The 20,646-nt window shown below is 37.3% G+C and overlaps 3 protein-coding genes across 7 annotated transcripts in view; 1 reads left to right on the top strand and 2 right to left on the bottom strand.

The window, feature by feature from the left end:
* On the bottom strand, positions 1-8,160 carry ttc34 (tetratricopeptide repeat domain 34). 3 transcript variants are annotated; one of them, XM_079850224.1, is made up of 9 exons: positions 7,968-8,160; positions 7,558-7,629; positions 5,114-6,831; positions 4,011-4,233; positions 3,687-3,879; positions 3,224-3,390; positions 2,572-2,845; positions 2,212-2,426; positions 1-810 (listed from the first exon to the last, which is right to left on the bottom strand). In XM_079850224.1, the coding sequence occupies exons 3-9, from the start codon at positions 6,769-6,771 to the stop codon at positions 274-276; spliced, it is 3,267 nt and encodes a 1,088-aa protein (XP_079706350.1). In that variant the 5' UTR covers positions 6,772-6,831; positions 7,558-7,629; positions 7,968-8,160; the 3' UTR covers positions 1-273. The 3 variants fall into 3 exon arrangements, with proteins under 3 accessions (XP_079706350.1, XP_079706349.1, XP_079706351.1); XM_079850223.1 differs by lacking the exon at positions 7,968-8,160 and having other exon boundaries at positions 7,558-7,686; XM_079850225.1 differs by lacking the exons at positions 7,558-7,629; positions 7,968-8,160 and having other exon boundaries at positions 5,114-6,456; positions 6,537-6,598.
* Positions 8,161-9,480: 1,320 nt separating this feature from the next.
* On the bottom strand, positions 9,481-18,987 carry LOC307145613 (tumor necrosis factor receptor superfamily member 25). Of its 2 annotated transcripts, XM_079848954.1 has the most exons (12): positions 18,897-18,987; positions 17,435-17,503; positions 15,516-15,754; positions 14,551-14,626; positions 14,352-14,459; positions 14,125-14,247; positions 13,848-13,983; positions 13,012-13,067; positions 12,745-12,903; positions 12,528-12,568; positions 12,276-12,405; positions 9,481-11,008 (listed from the first exon to the last, which is right to left on the bottom strand). In XM_079848954.1, the coding sequence occupies exons 3-12, from the start codon at positions 15,543-15,545 to the stop codon at positions 10,704-10,706; spliced, it is 1,164 nt and encodes a 387-aa protein (XP_079705080.1). In that variant the 5' UTR covers positions 15,546-15,754; positions 17,435-17,503; positions 18,897-18,987; the 3' UTR covers positions 9,481-10,703. The 2 variants fall into 2 exon arrangements, with proteins under 2 accessions (XP_079705080.1, XP_079705081.1); XM_079848955.1 differs by lacking the exons at positions 17,435-17,503; positions 18,897-18,987 and having other exon boundaries at positions 12,528-12,565; positions 15,516-15,635.
* znf362b (zinc finger protein 362b) overlaps positions 17,280-20,646 on the top strand; it is an 11,199-nt gene continuing 7,832 nt past the window's right edge. The window contains exons 1-3 of one of the 2 annotated variants that reach the window (XM_079848953.1): positions 17,280-17,544; positions 19,408-19,477; positions 19,757-19,988. In XM_079848953.1, the coding sequence (XP_079705079.1) occupies positions 19,415-19,477; positions 19,757-19,988 (295 nt within the window). In that variant the 5' untranslated portion in view covers positions 17,280-17,544; positions 19,408-19,414. The remainder of the gene's footprint in view (positions 17,545-19,407; positions 19,478-19,756; positions 19,989-20,646) is intronic. The other variant, XM_079848952.1, reaches the window with a different exon arrangement.

Raw genomic sequence — 20,646 nt, 5'->3', positions numbered from 1 at the left:
GAAAGTTCAAAAGAAAAGCATTTATTTGTGTTGGAACATTGTAAATGTAAATGTCACTTCTTGCTAAATAAATAAATAAATTTCATAAAAATCATACTGCCCCAAACAAACAGTAGTATACATGTCTGACAAGACTACACCAAAGTAAAATTTTGACAAAACCCTATAGAAATTCTTGCCATAATGTTTGCCTGATTTAACAAATCAATATAAAGACGTGAGCCATTCTGTCACCATCAGTTCACAATTAAACATTTCGAGCATGTTTCATCTCTAGTGGACAGTACATGGACCAGAGACTTCTCGTTTTATTCTAGCCCTCAGTCTGCGCAGTTCTACGTGGCCACTGTCCACTTTAAGCCCGGTCTCTGTCAGAAGCCAAGCTTTGTCAAGTTTCTGCTCTCCATAGTTCTGCAGGGCAAAGCGCAGGAACTTTTCAGCAAGGCGTTGTGTTCCCAGACCAGCCTCCACACACAGCAGTGCCTGTCCCTCATGCAGATCCAGGGCTTGAGAAATGTCCTGTAAGCCAGACTCTTCACGGGAACACAATAGCAGACTACGGCCTCGGCGGCAAAGGTCCTCTGCCCAAACCTTTGGCTCCTCACTGCCATCTGCATTGTGGCCCTGAATGACCTTATTCAAGTCAGACACAGCCCTGTCATGGAGGCCCAGGTGGGCCAGGCAAGCTGCACGCTGCCTGAGGTACTGAAGCTTCATCTCACTGACCGCTCGCACTGCTAGCGTGAGGAGGGCTAAAGCGTGCTCCCACTGGCCACTTTCAGACACAATGGCGGCCTGCTGGGATGCTGCCTGGAAGCACAGAATCATTTTATGAGACACTGTAGAGTTAAGTAAGGTCTTCAATACAGAAGAGAAAATTGAAAAAGAACAGAAACAGTACTTGTACTAGGGCTGTGAGCAAGGCCAGGGCCCTATACCATGAAGGTAGTGGAACAAACTCAGGGTTACAGGATTAGTTTCGAGCTGACAAACCAAACCAATCCAACCAGGCTTTGTTAGTACCATGATGCTGATCATCAACTTTCTCTGTCAACTCAGGCTTTGATCCTGAGTTTAGGAGTTTAGGTGTGACATCAGTAGCGAACAGCCAATCACATGCTGAGAAAGAGTGAAACTTCTCTCTTCTCGAGAATATTACGAGATTGGAAAACATTAGGAATTTAAACAAATTTACACAGCAAGAAGAAAATAGCTGTCTATGAAACAACAACTAAAAGAAAAAGTCTTGCTATATCAGTGCAAGTAAAAGTTGTGAAGTTAGTTTATACAGTTGATAAAGGTATAGAGAGAATTGAACATTTAAGCTCACATGTAGTCATTTTATAGCTTTATCTATTGATTCTAAAGCGTATTTATATTACCTTTTATATATTCATTCCTTTAAACTGTGCCTGTGATCTATTAATAATTACATAAATAACATCTAAATCATACAAAATTATTATTCTAAATAAGCGTTACTAAAAGCCAGACGATTTTGTCTTAAAAATAATTTGCTATGCATTGACCTTTAATTTGGAGTAGAAACAGGTGGAGTGACTTTATCGCATCAGACATGTCAGTTTGCTCACAGCTGATTTGCAACCTCTTACCTGGAACATAACCTGCCCCGGACCAGGTTAGCCGTGGAGTGTTAGTCACTATGGCGATGAACACTGCTAAAAGCCAAACCACTTTCATGGTGCCTAAAACCCAGGGTTGGCGCAAACTAAACTGAAACATATCTGGCTAGTCACCTAAACCGGCTTCATGGTATAGGCCCCAGTGCTGCACAATAACAATATCATTTCTGTTTTCAAGTATAAAATGAGTAATTTATGTGCAATTTAACTGTAATGGGTTATCTGTATCTGTGGGTGGTTTTTGCATGTGTTTTAGTTCTGTTTCCTGTGTTTATATAAGTTCCCATGGTTTCACATTGACACACACACACGCACACACACCGGTTTCCATGTTTTATACTGTAACTACACTACACTATGTTAAACCTACCCATCACAGAAAACTTTCTGCATTTTTTGATTTTCAAAACACTTAATTTAGTATGATTTATAAGCTGTTTTCCTCATAGGGACCAAAACAAATGTCCCCATAAGGTCAAATTTACTGGTATTACTATCCTTGTGGGGACATTTATTCCCCATAACGAAGGGAATACCAGGTTCACACACACCCATGACTAGTGATTACCTGTGCCAAGCGTTTTCTTTGAGCTGACTGCATGAGACAGATTAGAAAGTCTAGAGTTGCTGGATCTTTCTCAGCCACCACACTCAAATAGTTGGTTGCCACTTTGTAGTTCTGCTGCCAGGCCTTCACGACACCCCACCTGGCCTTAGCTGCGACATCTCGAGGCTCTTGACCAAACACCTGCTTCAGGTGCGCTCCTGCAGCATTCACCTCCCCTTTAAAAACATAGTTTCAAACGCCAACTTTATAAAACACAGACATGATGTATATATTTTTAATTTGTCTAACACATTTGATGTGGAATAAACAACCTACTGGCCCACATACTTGACTCTTTTATGCTGTATACTGCTCCCTTACCTTTGGCAAATAGTGTATCTATGTACAGGAGGTGCCACCTGGGTTCCCTGCAGTCAGTGTTCATTAGTGCTCCACCAATCAAAAAGGCCTCTCGGAGGTGCTCCTCCCGGCAGGGTACAGGGTTAGCCAACAGAGTCTCTGACAGGCTGCTGCGACAGTGCTGACCTAACCATTCACTGACCAGTCTCTTTGCTTTGTCTTTAAGTGACAGCATGCTCTGAGTGACCTCCTCAGCACCACACTGAAGGGCAACTAGTATGTCTAGTGTGCATTCCTGGTGAATTATTGATATTAATAGTGTCAGTTTACAAGAATGTAGGAAATATTACTTTAAGTGTCTGTTATTTCAGCCACTGATCTTGAAATATTGGTAACACTTTACAATTAAGTTCAACTTGACATATACATTAAATAATACAGTTTACAGCATTTAAGTTATTTTTTATATAATGTCATATGTATAAATATAAATTAAAATGTCTGAAAATGTATTAGTATATGTAGAAGTTAACATTAATCAAGATTATTAAAAGTTTTTTTTTTTTTGGTGATCTATTGCATTTACTATGCGTTAACCTTATTGTAATGTGTCATGAACCCATCTTTAAAAACACTTTTTGGCTCCCATAGGTCTTTGTTTTTGCTACCACACCTTCTGCTGGTTCAGCATAAGATACGTGAATCCTCTTCCACACAAAGCCTGCACATGGTCTGGGTGCTCTTTAAGGATCGCAGTGAAGTCAAAGATAGCCGTCTTCCATTGGCCCAATAGAGCATAACATTTTGCTCTCTCCAGCAGGGAATCTATTGCACCACCACCTAAAGAATAATCGGAAGAAGCACTCAAGAACTCAATTAAGAAAATAGCAGTGTTCTGTTCTGAGTTACCTTTATCTCTTTCTTTACAATATAATTGCTGTAAGTGATTATGAGAGTTACATGAAACATAAAAGTCAAGATCATATAATGGAAATCAATTACAGAACAAAGTAAAGTAAAATTGCAGAGCTGAAAAGGAAACTTTTTTTTCCTCTCCATTTGACCCTAATAACCATATATATTTTGTAATGTAAATTAATACAGTATATTACTGCATGTGTCTGAATTTAACATACCTGAAGCCATAATGGCAATGGACAAATAGGCCACAGCTTCCCTTATTGCACTTTCCGCTTGTTGGCCACACAGTATACGTTTGGAAGCGGTGTGACAATGTTTTTCTAGAAGTGCTCGGTCTTGTAAAGATGTTACAGAGAGAAGGGGACGTAGACAGCTGGTGTCTCCTGAATTAATCAGCTTTTTCAGTAGCTGTAAGACACCAGAGATATTACTTGATATGAAGCAGAAAATAAATAAACTATTATCATAGAAATACTTAATTTATACCTAATTTAATACCTAATTGAAATGTGATAAAACTAAGAAATATAATCTGGCACCTGATAGGCATCATAGAGGAAGCCTCGATGCAGCTGCAGTATTGCAAGACGTGCGAGAATCGGTGGACGTGGTGCTGTGTGCTCAATGTTGAGAAGAAGACGGTAAGCCTCCTCAACACGACCCAACTGGTACAGAGCATCTGCTGTGAGAATCTGGGGTCCATCGGCACCGGGCTGTAACTCCATTAGTAGAAGAGCAAGAGCGTGCACTCCAACGGAAGACCTGAAGGAAGCACAGGAAAATGAATAAGACAGTGGTGTCCAATCCTGTTTCGGGAAGGCCAATGGTCTTGAGGTGCGTTCAGGTCATGTTGTAATTACCGTAACGATTCTGAACTGTAAAAAGCCTTCACATGCTTGAATAACTTGAAAATTAAAATGTGTAAACTCATGATTTTCTGAGAGCTATGACTTGTGCAGATTTAAAGTGTGTCCGATCGGTGTACGACATCAAAGTACCGCGAGAGTGAATTTGAAAGCATACACAGCTTTATTTACAGTAATTATGACATGGCGTGCCGTGAACACAGCTACAACACGAATTAAACACACCTGAACCAGCTAATCAAGGTCTTCAGGATCTTTTGCTGTGTCTCATTTCGTAGACTGCACCCTAGGGAGGTTGCATATGTCGGAAACATACGTCAACAAGGCTGTCTCATTTCAGAAAAGTAACCATTCTAAAATTGATTGTTATTGATTGTGAGACATACATTACTGTAATTTACTTCTTACCTCGTAATCTAATGGTTACTTTTCTGGAATGTGACCTCTGGAGGGTGCAGCCTTCGAAATGAGACACAGCAACTATAAACTTCTAGTCAGTTAGGTTGGAGCTAAACTCTGCAGACAGGAGGCCCTCCAGGAGTGCTTATCGACACCGATAAGCCGATAATTATTTTCATGTAATGGCTGATTCTATTCTATTTTGTCTAAATACATAAAAAATTCAACACCAAAAACTAAAACAATTTTAAATGCTCCAAAGTGTATTTAGACATGACAATATTACAATTCACAGGATGAATAGTGCATATAAGACAAAAGGAGAGATTTTGCAAGACAATTAAGTTTCATTCAGAATCTGAAAAACGCAAATGTACCTCTGTTTGTTGTTGGTGTGACCTTCCTCATGCTCTTGTTTTGCTGTAGGATTTGAGTCAGCTTTTTGTTCTTCAGTCCCCTCAAGCATAACCCTTCCCTGTTCCAGCAACACAGTGCACAGCAACCCACGGTAGTTCCATGGCACCAGGCACCGAACAGTTACAGCGGTGTCCTGCAGCTGTAATCGGCTCGCCGTAACGTAATCTAGAGCAGTAAGGTAGTGTGAGCCACCCATCATACGCAGGACACCCCTGCCACAGAGTGCACGGACACAGCTGGGTGGGTGAGGAGTATTATGCTCAATAACCGCTTGGAAATCTTCCAGAGCACCTTTATGGTCCTCGGTGAAGAGTCGGGAAAACCCTCTGAGCACTTGCACGGTGTTCTGGTAGCTCTGCTGGGCTGGAGCTGCAGCGGCTAGCTGGCTACTTATGGAAAGGGCTTCTTTATGTTCCCCATGCAAGAGGAGGCAGTCTGCCAGACGCACCCGCAGTTCCCTACCTCCTCCGTCTGACTCCAAGTGGCAGAGAGCTCGCAGCTGAGCAATAACGGGATCCAACAACTCCACTCCTTTTGAAGACCGAAGGTCAGGCCTTATGAGAACTGCATCCCTGAACTCCAAGACACCCTTCTCTGCCTGTTGGCGCAGCTGGATGCGGGCAGCCAAGCCTATGCCATTGTCTGAGAAAAGGTTTTGGAATTGCTGTCTTGCTGTCGCTGGATGAAGTGCAAAGCCGTCACCCAGGTCTTTGCAGACTTCTGTTGCTCGTCCTCCTGCTGAAAAATGAGCAGCTGCTCTGCCCACCAGTAAACAAGCTCTTTTCTCTGGTGCCATTACATGTTCAGTCTGTGATTCATCTAGTTTAAGGGCCAGCGACAAAGCTTCTGCACTTTCTGTGAACTTTCCTGATGAAAACAAGACTGCAGCCTGAAGCTCTCTCACCTGGATGTCATTAGGTGAAATGGCAAGTAAAAACTCAACCGTTTTGGTGGGATCCATGTCGTCACTTGCTTGTGTAGGACTCGATGCTTTCTCTATCTGCCCCTTAGCATGAAGTATGGAATATCTCAGAGACATTTGCTGGTAAAAGGCTTTAATTAATAGTTCCACATGTTTAGTTTGCCTTTCTTTAACAAGTCTAATAGTTTCTGGTTTATTTCCATTAAAGGCCTGCAGATAAAGCTGAGGGCCTTTGGGATTTTGAGGGTCTGAGAGCAAGCAGGCTAGAGCTCTAGTCAACTCCAGAACTAACCGTGTGTGACCCGCAGGTTGGGGCATTTGTTTTCCCCCTAGAAGAGCGGAACACCGTGCAAAAATCTCGTCCGAGGCATGACCTGTCCCCTGCAGGACAGACTCCATTTTATAAAGAGAAGCAGAAATATTATTGGGGCATAATGTAGAGAGAAATACAGCAACAAGACCTTTGCTCAGGCCCTCAATTGAGTTGTGTGAGACGCCATCAAGCCAGGCCTCCAGAGTAGAGATCACCTCCTCTAAGCAACCTGTGTTAAGGCCACGCATGTGTCCAACAGTGGATCCTGCATGATTTCCAAAAGCATGGGTGTACAGAGCAGCAGCTCTGCCAGGGTCCCCAGAGAGCAATATTTTGTCCCCCTCTCTGCACAGTTCAGCTGCACCTTTATGCATGCCATTCATCTCTCTTCTCTGTAATGCTATTTACATTTGGACATTTCCTCCACAAGGGTCCTCAAAGACCTTTGAAAGAATTTGAAAGCACATTATTAAAAGGCATCTTTCTCTTGCTCTTATTAATATCATGCATTGAATGAGTTACTATAAATATGAATTGCATAAATAAATGACACTAAATTGCTGATTTAAAATGTCTTCCTTTTAAAATATAACTAGTATATTTTGTATGTTACTAGTTTATTTTTTAAAGTAGAGTGATAAGTATATATTTTCTATTTTACTAGTAACTGTTCATAGACAATAGTATTTATTTATTCCAATATTTACTAGGCTACCTATTAATAGTCCATTTGTACCAGGTACTTATTCCCTAGTTACTAGTATTCCAGTGACAAGTATCTTTTTGTTACTAGTTTATTTATTAGAAAGTAGTAGCTTGTAACTATATCTATCCAATTTAACATTTATCCCATTTAACTTGTTTCCTTGTGGCATAATGGCTAGTCAGGCTACTTTATAGTTCAAGTAGGAATCTTATTAAAAATATTACTAGTTCTATTTCGGATAGTGACTAGCAGCAAATGAAGAACTAATATCCACCAAACAAATTTAGGTATAAGCACTGGCTATCTAATGAATTGTTGAAACTTTTTTGAAACAGATACTAGTCAGTAGTCAATGATGGATTATCAGTTCTAAGCAATACATTTTAACATGGCTTCCAGCAGACACCAAAGCAAAACAGATTACAAATTTTCTGAAAAGAGCAGGCTACTATAATTTACTCACCTTTCTGTGTCTGTGAGAGTCTGAGAGAGAGGGTACAGTCCACGCACTTTTGGTCGGCTTCTCCTGTCTTATCTTAAACGAGTTAAACATTATTTTCTGAGATGTACCGCATATTAAACACTATTTAGATGGACCACATATTAATCTTTGTAGACTTTTTTTCCCCCCTTCAAAATAACTGTCAAAAGATGCGATTTTCTGGCTAAAGAAAAGCTTGGTCCCGAAAAAAACATCTTGCTGAAACTCAATATGCCGACCCCATAAGTGAAAGACGATAGGAAGACGAAACAGAGAAAAACAAAACACTTGAACACAGAGAAAACACAAAATGTAAAACGTTAAGGAATGTATAGGCTTGGGCAGGTGCTCGTCTGTTCTCTAGTAAGAATAGCCTATTAATAATTACTTACGACTGTGACACAACGCGTCAGTCTTCTTCATTAACTACTTATCTTCTAATATCTTAGCAACGTATAGGGCAAAAATTTAATGAAGTCTTCAGGGTCTTTATTCGGTCACCTGTTGCGCGACTTTGTAACATCTAAATTCCAAAAACTTTGCTTAGGCAAACACGCTTCGCGCTGCATGTGTTCACTGGTTGCTATGGAAACGATCAACTAACAATGTGTGGTCTAATAAGAAAGTTAACATTTCCTAACCATTACGTTATAGAACCGTTATTTCCAAAAAAACTCAGGGAATGTTTAAAACTTTTTTTTTAAATGCTTTGAAAACGTTCTGGTTATACAAACGTTCAAGAATTTCGTTCTAGAAAACGTTCTTATTATGTAGCCTACATCCTGTTGGTATTATCCCACGAACTTTGCTTATATTCATGTTGTTTATGCACCGAAATTGTTCACAAAACGTGTTTTTTTAAATTGACTTTTAAAATACACAAACTTGATTATGACTGAAATTGCGACAGTTAAAGAGGATTAGACAAAAGCAATTATAAAACAGAACATAAAATAATGAAAATAGTAGAGATAATGGAACACTCTAGATTAAATTAAAAATGTATAGGCTATATCAAATAAAAATATATAAAAATAAAAAACTAATTCAAAATATTAATAAAAACTATAGTAGTATCTCGATAATGCTCTTTGGTGGGTCAGATTCAGGGAATGGGTCCTCAGGCTGCAGAGAGAGTAGAGAGGTGCTGATGAAATAGAGACAAACAGGATGAAAAATGTAACACTGGACTTAAGCATCATCAAGAGTTGATTATCTATAAAGCTGTCTTTATAATACTTACAGACAAAATAAAACTCAGAAACATGAACAAAATGTTTCTATGTCTCCCCCTCCCCCTATTTTTCTTCATCAGTCAAATGTCAGATTTCTTCATCACTGACAAATAATTGATTGTAGAGCGTGTCCTGCAATACTAGAGGAAATAGTAGGCGCGCACAAGGCATGTTAGTTAAAGGTGCAGTAAGCGATTTCTGAGAAATGCTGTTGAAAGTGGATCTGACCAAGCACCTTTACCATAACATTAATACATTATGACACAACTCTTATCTAAGCAAACTTTATGTCTCAAAGATAATCCAGTCATCAAAACTCTGACAACGCCTGACAGGCGCTGTCTGGTTATGTCAGTATGCAGATCATGACACACATCCAAAGTACTTCAAAGTACCATGTAGACGTATTACTTTCATATAAAAGGCTAACAGGGCTGTGTATCACAAAATAATGGAAAATAACAAGTATTACAATTAAGCTTTCATGTCGGCCTGCACAGAAAAACAAACATGCAGTGCGAGTGTAGTCTGAGTCACGAACAAAACAAAAAAATTATTTTACTGATTTGCTCAAAGAGACGAGTAACTTACCGGTTCGAATCAGTTTGACTGCATTCACTATGTGATGTTACAGCAGGAATGTTTGTTCATAACTTTGACAGAACCTTTTGAACAATAAAATGTTTTTAATTTTAACATGGGAAGAATACATTTTACATTAAAATACTGTATATACATTTTTTTTATTAGTAAAAAGTATTAGTTTACTATTTGGAAGAAAAAAAATACATTTAACAAGGCAATTCATACAGTAGGCCTACACTAAATATAATTAAATATTCTCACATTTATTTAATAATCACAATAATGGAATCATTTGGAATCACCAAAGTGGGTTTGAGGGGTGACATTTCACATTTCTCAGAGAACATACATTTCTTTGAACTGACAACTAGTAAATAGGTTGTGGTAGTAAACATGCCTGGAAAAATGAAATAAAAAAAATGCTTTTGATGTGGTTTAAACAGTTGTCAGATGAACCTCCACAGTAGGGGAAATTCCTCGTTCAGAGGCCACAGCAACTGTTTGCTGACATTCACTAAACTTAATGTCAGAACTTTTCTCTTTCTGCACAGCAAGGACACTTTCACTGTCATACCTTTTATTTTATAACCACTGTCAAGATCTGAACCATACATATTCCACACATCAATCAATTATGTTTTTATTAAGAAAAGTTACAAATATACACTGGTGTGACAATGTGAGTGAAGTAATACTAGCCCACGTACAATATGACTGAGAACTTATAATAACCTTTAGCATGAAACATATACTGTATATATAAGCACCTACGTTTATCCCGAAAACCAGTACTGTACGTCCTTAAATTGATAGTGGATGATAAAAGTCTGGTTTCACAGACAGGGCTTAAACTTAGCCAGTAGTAGGCCTTAGTTAAATTAAGACATTTAAGTAGGTTTTATAAACGTGCATGCCTTAAAAAAACATTGCTGGTGTGCATTCAGTTAAGACAGCTCAAACATGCATTTTAGTCTGTGAAACCAGGTAAAAAAAAAAATTTAATTCAAAGTTAGAATCGGTTAATTATTCTATAAATATTCACATTTGTATGGTATAGTGGCACAAGGCAGATTCAAGTGACCAAGGACAAGGATTATAATCAGTTATTACAAAGCCACTGATGCACTTTATAATTTGTATATATTTTACAGTATGCTTAAAAAAATATTTTTTAACCATGACTGAGCGTTTCCTGTTAAAAGTACCAAAGGCATTGCATCTGCCTTGCAGAGTTCCCTGTAAATGATTGTGAAATTCAACTGCAGCCCTCCCCTCACACATGAGGAGATGGAGTCAAGATGAGGCAGATTACATGCTAGCCTGCAGTTGCTCTAGCTTCTCTTGCAGTTCCTGGGCACAGCCTGACAGGTTCATGTAGTGTAATGTTGAGTAGATATTCTCCAGCTTCGCTCCACTGCTCTGACTCCACAGACGTAGCATCATGTACTGCTTTTCTAGATAGGATGGCCCTGCCTCCAGTTCGATTCGATCCATCTGATCATCTGACACGGAAAGCAGTCGCAGAAATTCCTTCCAGCGTGTCACGGGAATCTCTCTTATGATGGTGTAGAGCACTGGTGCTGGCCAGGACTCCTTCTGCAACACCTGCATCACTGGGGAAAATATATAGATATGGCCTTTAGATACAGAGGAGATTGGATTAAACAGAGTAAAATGGTTTTAAGTGTAAAAGGTCAAGAAAACCCCCGAGCTGTCAGGTAAAATCTCCTGTTGCTTGCTTTTGATATTTGAGTTGAAAATACTCTACTTTTTTCATTCAAAATGAACTAAATTTACATAACGAGTCAAAACATCATCAATTAAAAAGTCCCGTAAAAAAAAAAAGGAAAGTCTGTTGGCAAAAAGAGAAGGCAAAACGAGAATCAACATTATTCATGATTCGTGATCAAGCTTGGCTTTTCGGAGATTTGAAATGTTGTTGAAACAAATAGTCCATTACAAGCTAAGAATCGGTCTAGCAACAAGACAAACACTACAACAACATTACAGTAATATAGGCCTACTGCAGGTCATTGTCACCACAATCCACAAAAGTCCATGAAATAGAGTCTAATGTACTGTGTTAATATTCATTTAAAAATAATCATTTTCCACAGGTGCTTTCCCTGTATTTTGAATTTTGTATTTTATTGTGTAGTGTTTTAGGGTAAAATGAAATGTACGTAAACTTAACAGAAAATGACCAGTACCTTCTCTGTTTTTGTACAATAAATAAGCCAAGTTGCGTTTTTATGAAACGAGAAAGAGCGAGTCCGCAGTGTGATACAAAAGACATGAAAGTAGCGCCGGATGAGTGGACTGATATACAGTGTTTTAGCAAATATCAGACCGTTGAATACTGCAATATACCAATCAGAATTAAGTAGAACTTTTAACTGCAAATTTAATATGCAGTTGTATCATTCTTTTTTTTTTTTAAATGTGTGCCTAGTAAATAAAAGAAAAAAATATTAAGGCTGTTTAATGAGAACTAAAACAAAAATCCCTCCTTTTTTTTATTCGTATCTACTCTGAAAATGATCTACTGTATTCAATCATTCATTTTTAATGCCCTTTTAACATATAGTTGTGAGGCTCCTACCACACCGCCAAGGATGCAACTAAAAAGTGTGCGAGTTATTAGAAATTACTATCTGATTAGACAGTTCTCAGAAGTTCTTTGACTTTGATTGTGATCACCTAGCCTCCAGGCTTAGCATACAATTTCTCATACGCCTACACGATTAGCAAAGGGATAAGACTGAAAGACTCGAAATGATCAGAAAAGCAATCACAAGATTCGAACGGTTTTAAAACAGAGAGTACACCTAGGCTACAATTTATTAAGATTTGAAATATCTTAATTTTTGATATAATTACATTTTGGGTTTCCATTTGCTATCAGGGGTGCCATGATGCTCTGTAAGTCTCCACTGAAGACGCTGTGTGGGAAGCTGGTCACTGGTGAAGGTTTGATAGAGGTTTCATTGCAGGCTGAGGTATATCTTTCCTTTGAAGACAAACAAATGATTATCAAGGAGATGACTGTCACTTGAACATGTCAGAGATCAACATTTCCACCTTGTAATTTCATTGTGCATAACAGAAAAATGTAAAAAAACAAATACAAACCATTGCTATGGGAATGTTGATTACATCATTAGGTTGATCTGCTAAAACAGACACAAATCTTTGTCACTACATACATTATCTGGAATATAACAACATACAGATCTTCTAAATCAATGTGCATTTCCTATTTTAAAAAAGAAATCGGTCTCAAATCACAAAATTAACAGAAACAAAACCACCATCCATCCAAATTGAGTACATGTGAGCGTATATGAACCTGGTTGAATGTGAACGTTTGGATGTTCGCCAATATGCCAGGTTTTGGACTCGCAGCAAAGCCATTTCCATCTACAGAACCGGATGAGTAGAAGACAGAGAAGACCACCTAATAAGGCCACAATGATGAGAGACACCAGCAACAGCAGTTGAGGATCTCCTAAGATAACGGACAATTTATTTAAACACACAAAAAAATAAGATTAGTATTTCTTACTTATAAGGTTTGTATAAATATTTTTAAGTGCATGTTAGGATGTTGTGATACCTTGTGTTTCAACTTTGGTACAAAAAGATTTACACGACTCGCTCTTGCAGCTAAACCTGAAACAAATTACATTAAGCAATATGACAATTAACATTTACTGTGCCTTAAATCACTTTCATGACAAATGTCTCCAAACTGTAGGCGCAACTTTAAAATAACTACCTATGTATTTACCACATAAACATTTTTACAAGCTAATAAAACAATTTATTCTATTCTTTGGTGAGGTGGAAACTGAAATGCGATTTTTCTTGTTAATATCATGGGTAAACAATAGAGACGTGCCCGAAGCCGAATACCTTACAATGGCTTCAAGACGAATAACGAAGTATACCGAATAATTAAAACGATTATTCGGCAGACAGTTACCGAATAACAGGTTAGCCAGAGGATAGCATAGCACGATATTATAGCTGCATAAACCTCTGAAATCACTATGTAATAATTAGTGTGTGAAGTAAATGAGTTACTATATGAATTGAAAAGCTTGCGACAGCAAATCTATATTAATTTTAAACGGCCTACTCATATAATTTGACAAACTTACGGTTCAAGCCCCACTCACTTCCGGATTTATCCGAATACAGATATAGATACATATAATTTTGAGACAGTTACCAATACAGATACTGGCTCCTCTCCATACCCTTAGAAAAAAGAGTCACAAATGCAGGAAATTCTGATGCTGATGTTAAACCTTATGCACAGGAAAACCACAACCCATTAACCTACATGCTAAAGCCTAGAATAATCAAACCAAAACGTTCAGAAATCCTTATTATCCATTAATAGAGTAATTTGAAAGTACAGAAAAATGTGAATATTCAGCCACATACTCTACACAGCTTTGGCATCGTCCACCATCCAGAAAATAGCCATTCCCACAATCTACTGCTGTGGTTGTAGTCGTAGTCGTAGTAGTCGTTGTCGTAGTAGTCGTTTGACGGTTACATTTCTCTGTACAGTTCAAACCTGAGTGACAGATAAAAGGGGAAAAAAAGATTCAGTCATAGTTTCCTGGCCACAAGATGTTCAGCATTTTTTAATTACAATAGAAAGCATCATCTGTGTCCCTTGGTCAATAGTTTGTAAACTTCCTTAAGTAGTACTTACATTCACTGCATTTTGGGCAATTCTGACAGGGTTTACAAAAATCATCTGATTTGTAATACCCAGGTTTACAAACGCAGACTCGGTTCTGTGTTGATGTGCAGGTGGTATCCTCTACTTCATTAGCTGTAAAACCATGCTTGTCAGAGGCTTACAGTATATCGAGATTTAATGGTCATCCTGGTACAATTACATAAATAACAAAGAGTGTATTCTAATATTTTACTTACCACGACTATCACAATGTAAACATCTACGGCAATAGGTCATTTTATTTATGCCGTCCATGAAATGATCGTCCTCACATTTTACACAGACATTTTCTTTTTTGTAAAATCCTGCAAAATAATACGATAAAATACTTATTGCAGTTTCACTGTGGTTTTACTATTACATTTATTTTTACCAGCGCAAGGCTCTTCTGTTTACCTGCTGAACAAAATCCATTTGCCATGGGTTGTACTGTTGTACTTTGGCATTGGGAGGCAATAAATAGTATAAATACCTGAAATAAAGACAATTAACTGCGATTAAATAAAAAATAAAAAAAAAATAAAACATGCGGTTTAACAACCTGTCAATGTCTTCTGAACATTTGAAATACCATCATATTTGAATACCCAGCATCTGAATATCCTATCTACCCGGCATCATACATCTGAATATATGTATTAAATCAGGGGGTTTCAAATATTTGTAAATTTTCATATATACAAAGATACTTTTTTGTGAGAAATATTTGAAGTGTGATAAAGACAACACTATATACATTGTAGTATCAACATGGTTTTTCCTGAAATAAAAGACAACTGTTGATATGCACTAAGAGAACAGAGCTGTTAGATTAATGTGAGTAGCATAGCTCATATTATTCGAAGAATTTGATGAGAAATAATTGAGTTTATACTGTAATATCTGACTTGCTTCGGTATTTGAACAAATTTTAGAACAGTTTGAGACATTGTTGAGATTTATTGTAATTAATGTCATGCTTTTCAGTAATTACATTATTAATCTCTTGACATAAACACATCCTTAGTTCACCCTCATGTTGTTCCAAACCTGTATGAGTTTCTTTCTTCTGTTGAACACAAAAGAAGAAGAATGTTGATGATGATGTAGGGAAGGAAGTAGCCACTGACTTCCATTTAATTTGTTTCCTACTATGGACGTCAGTGGCTACCGTCAACTGTTTCATCATCAACATTCTTTAAAATATCTTATTTTGTGTTCAACAGAAGAAAGAAACTAATACAGGTTTGGAACAACTTTAGGGTGAATAAGGGATGACAAAAATAAATACAGACAGAAAGATCTCTTCAAAGTTAGCCAAAAGCACATTATAGCACAACATGTCTAAGGAAAAGCAATGCAGGTAAAAAATCAGGACTTACCAAATCAAAACCCAGTGTTAACACGGTCATGATGAGATGTTCAGTTTCAGCTAAAGAGTCATGAATGACGAGAAATCGTATGATTTGAATTCATAGACTAACAAATTGATGAAAACATGAAATATTCCAACTCTGCTTCATGTCAGCATTTTTGGCATCCACCATCTGCCTCACTCTGACAGAGTATCTGTGCAGACAGGAAAGTGAGTAACCAACCAAGAAAACTTCATGTACAAGATCTAAGAGAGTGTGACAGATGAGAAACAGGAAAACACGTCAGACCAATAACCTCAGCGCGTGGTACAGTTGAATATCAGATCGTTTGGTTAATAAACTTATTCCATGCATTCATTAATTTTATCATAAGCTATATCACATTCCATAAGATAATAAAAATGAATGAAATTATGAATTACCAAATTATAGTTTGAATGGTGGGGTCCCAAGTTTGAATAGAATTTCGATTTGATATAGTAAAACTATGCTAGTTTGTTCTGTGTTTTCACTTCTAGGGGATACTCTCAATAGGGTTAAATGTCCTATACTGTAGCTAAGCAAAGAAGACAAATTGGTTCTCTTGTATCTCTTGGTCTAGCTGGCTGTAGCTTGGTGTCTGCTTTAGGCCTAAAACGTGCTTCATATAATAACATTTAAATGTATACATTTATATAATCTTTTGATACAAATCTGTTGAATGTATGATTCAATGGCTCACCCACAAAGACAATTCACTTGTTGCCACCTACTGGGTGAAAAATTCGAATAAACTGCAGAGAGAAACCTCACCACCTCTCTAACACCACAAGCGGAGTGATACATTCGGTGAAGAGTCCGAGTGCTGAGTGAACGCCGTTCAGCCAATCAAATTTGAGAACTGGAACTAACTGTTGTAAACGTTGCAAAAGATTTTACTAAGTCTAAATATTCAACCTTAATACATTAGTTTACACTGATAAAACTAAATTTAAGGTAGAATTAAGATAACAACTTCAGGTTACCAGTGTGATAAAAGGGAATACTATAACTTTGAAGTTTATGAATCACCACTTGTGGGTTTGATCATTACTGTACTGAACAACCACCAACACACAAATGCCTGTAGGCATGACTGAATGTCAATGAGAATACATTTCATTTGATGGTCTTTCTGTGTTTTTTAGTAGGGCTTGTAAAACCTTTAAACTTCAAGCTTTTAAAGTCACCATGCAATCAAATGGAGATTTTTTTTACTGAATATTGCAGTATTTAGCCAATTGTCAGCAACTGTCTTTTTCAAGACACATAACAGCTTAAAAAAAATCACGAGTGGGGTAATACTGATGTATTTTATGTCATAGAATAAAACTTAAAAGTGTCTTGAGCTTGTTTCGACACAGACTTTATATAAGCCATTTAATCAAAAAAAATAAATAAAATAAAATAAAAAACATTGACTTTGGGGCGATGGAATCGAAAGTGCTAAAATGCTAACTCGTTTCTGCGTTTTGGCCCAAAAAAAGTGATGTCATACCTGCACCACTCAATTTCAACAGTTCTCAGAAAACGCTTACTGCACCTTTAAATTTACCAAAACAACCACAGGCTACCAAACTAGCAACTACAACATAAATAAAACCAATCTGGCTTAACTTGCTAATTAAAATGTCTTTAAGTTAAAAAATATTATTTTATATTTGGAACTATAGACCTAAGTATAGGAAATCTGGTTACTATAGTCAATTTTGCATGGGAAAGTCTCAATTCTGTGTCTTTCTTTCATAAATAGAAGCAGCTGCGCAGAGCTAAAACAGATAGAGATGCCTGACCAACTGCTTTAGCCTAAAACAATGATCAGTAGGAAGCAAAACAAGCCTCAGATGAAGGCGACCAGCTAAAATGAGAGATTTTGGTGTACAGCACCCAGAAGTGAACAGACTGACCCGGAAGCTGTGCTGTCTGGAGGCGCATAGAGAACATCCAGCCTCTTCACTGCTTTATTAAAGCCTCTCCTGCGAGAAAAAAAAAACACTCTGACTGATCGATATAAAAGGTTTGTGCACTCATATCGTCTTTTTCTTTTTGCCCACACTGAGCAATCGTGCACATTACTGCATTGTACGAGAGATAAGTGTTCGACGGGAGCGATTTATCGCCTTTGATCTACCACAGGTTGCACAAAGCGGAATATAACATTAGAAATGGCATTATCTAAATGCATTGTACATGCATGCACTTATGTTTTAAATGTGCATTCGCTATAGCGCTGTTATAAAGCGATCGGGACGGCAGATGTTGTAAAAAATGACACAGCCGCGCGCAGCGTTTCGCCAATTGTAAGACATTTTTGCACGGCATGATTGTCGGAAGTGTCAGTTTTTTTTTCAAGGGGGCCGGGCAATTCAAAGGTGCTATTCTTCGTAAACAAACACACACACACACACACACACACACTTATAACCACAAACATCTCGAGCGGTTCCTCCCTGAAAAAAATGGCCCGACTTGAGTGTGAATTTTTAGGCTCTGCAGAATATGGCGTCCTTATGAAAATATAACAGGCTGCCATTTTTGTTTTTTTCTTTTGTCTGAAATGTTTTTGGTGAAATTGTGCAGGAATTAGTCCGAGGCTCTTGGTGATCAGTAGATACCGAGATAACCATGTTGTGCAGCTGCTGTATGGGGAATCAAATCACAAAAGTTTTGTGACTGTGGTTTTCCTCTAAAGAGGCGTCAGGATTTGCTTTCTACTTCATACTGATCTGTTGAATTCTGTCACTTGTTTAAAATAGTTTTGATTATGCTTTCAAACCTAAAATTCAGATGTTTGCCAGGATGTTTACTCATAAGAGTTGAACTCGAGTCAGATTATGAGTCACGTATCAAATATTACAATTCTTGACACTTCACTTGAGCTGATGATGACTCAAATAATTTGTTATCAAATAAAAATAAAAACACTATGTTAACCATCAAGGTCAGAAATGGGTAAAAAAAAACCTGATATTTTAAATAGTCCTCGAATGTGTAGCAAATGTTGTTTTATTTCACTTTATAGGTAATTGTTTCGATTGAGTGTTTATTTAAGTTACGATTCTTGAGGGTTATTGAAATTGCCCCTTAAGAAAAAAGTTAATTTCTGACACTATTAACAATAGTTTTTAACAAAATATCTGTTACTACAGTTATTGTTACTTGGCTATTAATCCACCACAGTCATTAAAAAAAAACTGATTAATGACAAGAAAGCTTCTCACGTCAGAAAATCCCAAATCAATTCATTTTGGTTTTACAGTAGTAACAACTCAAGTAATTACAGTGTGAATTTATGTACAGGAAACTTTTTGGCAAAGCATTACAGGAAGAGTTAACACCAAAACAGAGCTTATGTCATAATGTACTCACCCTCATTCCGTTCCAAACCACTATAACTGACTTTTATCTGCGGAACACAAAAGGCAGAATGACAGCCCCAGTCACCATTCACTTTCATTATAAGGAAAACATACATTTAAAAATAAGAAAGACATGCAAGATTTGAATGACATGACAATGAGGACAGAATTGTTATTTTCATCAATTTGTGAACAACTGAAGCAAGCATATCGCATACAGTTGAAATAAATTCAATAAATCATCTGACTGAAAACAATAAAAACCTTTAGTAAAGACCTGAGGTTTTGGGTTTATATTTTTAAAATGTACTTTATATTATAGATATGGCACTGGTATGTATCGTTTTTAATTAAATTACTAAAAAGCAAAACTAAAATAAACGTGATTTATTTACATCTCATTGGTAAGAAATGGACTTAATTCCTAACTATACTCAATTTGTCTTATTAACACTGAGAATTAGTTTGTGAAAGAAGCTTGTGTGATTTTAACCTGTGATTTGACCCTCACTCTGTTTTAGTAGAAGGATGGCAGAGCCTCGATTCAATAATCCATATTTCTGGCCACCACCTCCATCTATGCCTGGTCAAGTGAGTATTGTGTTTTTTAAGAGTTGTGTTTTTTTTTAGGATAGAGTGGTTACTTGGACTTTTAGTCATACTGTACTTTTCATTACAGAGCAAAACTGTGGCATTTGAATGTAAGAAAGCATGACAATAGGCATTTTGCAAATCTGTACAAAACAATGTGGTTTGCCAAACCATGCACCGAAACCTAGATAAAAGTTCCCCCCTATGTTTTCTTCGGATGGTTTAGTGTCTCATGTCACTTGATGTCCCCTGTCAAACTTACCTGATGACTTTTTACAGTTGGATAACCTGGTTCTTATCGACAAGATCAAAGAGCAACTGATGGCAGAAAAGATTAGACCTTCGCATTTGCCGCCTACCACTGTTCCCTCTCAGCAGACCCTGCTGGTGGCCTCTCCGCCTACAGATGTTGGGCAACATTTAATGTCTCTCCCCAAGCTGCAGCAGGCCCACAATTCCTCTCAGCCTGACATCGCCCTGCACGCCCGCCCAGCATCAAGCACCATTGCAGGTACCGATAGCCCTTCACAAGTTCACATGTTCACACTTCATCATTATGTATTGTACATTTTAGTTTTGTGGATGTAGAAATCTTTTATGTGGGTCAACAATGTGATGCATTTTTTTTTGTCAAATCTATTAGAGCTGCACGATTAATCATAAAAAGATTGCAATCTCAATTCAAACACCGACACAATGACAACGATTAATTTGATGCTTAAAAATAATGTTTTAATTACATTGTTATGCCAGTAGGTGGCGACAAGTGACTGTTAAAAATGTATTTGTCATTGAATCATTCATTCAATAGATTCGTTCAAAAATGCTGATTCATCCAGTAATGAAGTCTTTTATGAGTCATATTTTTTTTTTAATTCATTCAGATTAATTAAATATACTGCAGGAATTAAGATTTTGTCGGAACCTCTAGTAAATTACATGTTTTTTGTTTAGTGGTCTATTCAGAATCGTGGGAGAATCGTGATTTCTATGAACAAGATTGTGAATCAATTTATCCAGAATCGTGCAGCTCTACTATGTATTAATTTAAAAATGCATTAAAATGCAATTCACATACTGTATGTCATTATTTTTTACACCTCTTCTATGATGTGAATGTTTAAGTTTCTAAATTAAAATACATTTTTATTTTATTTTTATCAGGGCAT

This window comes from Squalius cephalus, assembly GCF_949319135.1.
Source record: "Squalius cephalus genome assembly, chromosome: 18".
In the NCBI taxonomy this organism is placed as follows: Eukaryota; Metazoa; Chordata; class Actinopteri; order Cypriniformes; family Leuciscidae; genus Squalius; species Squalius cephalus.
The sequence above is the reverse complement of the archived record's forward strand: the minus strand, read 5'-3'. Positions and strand labels throughout refer to the sequence as shown.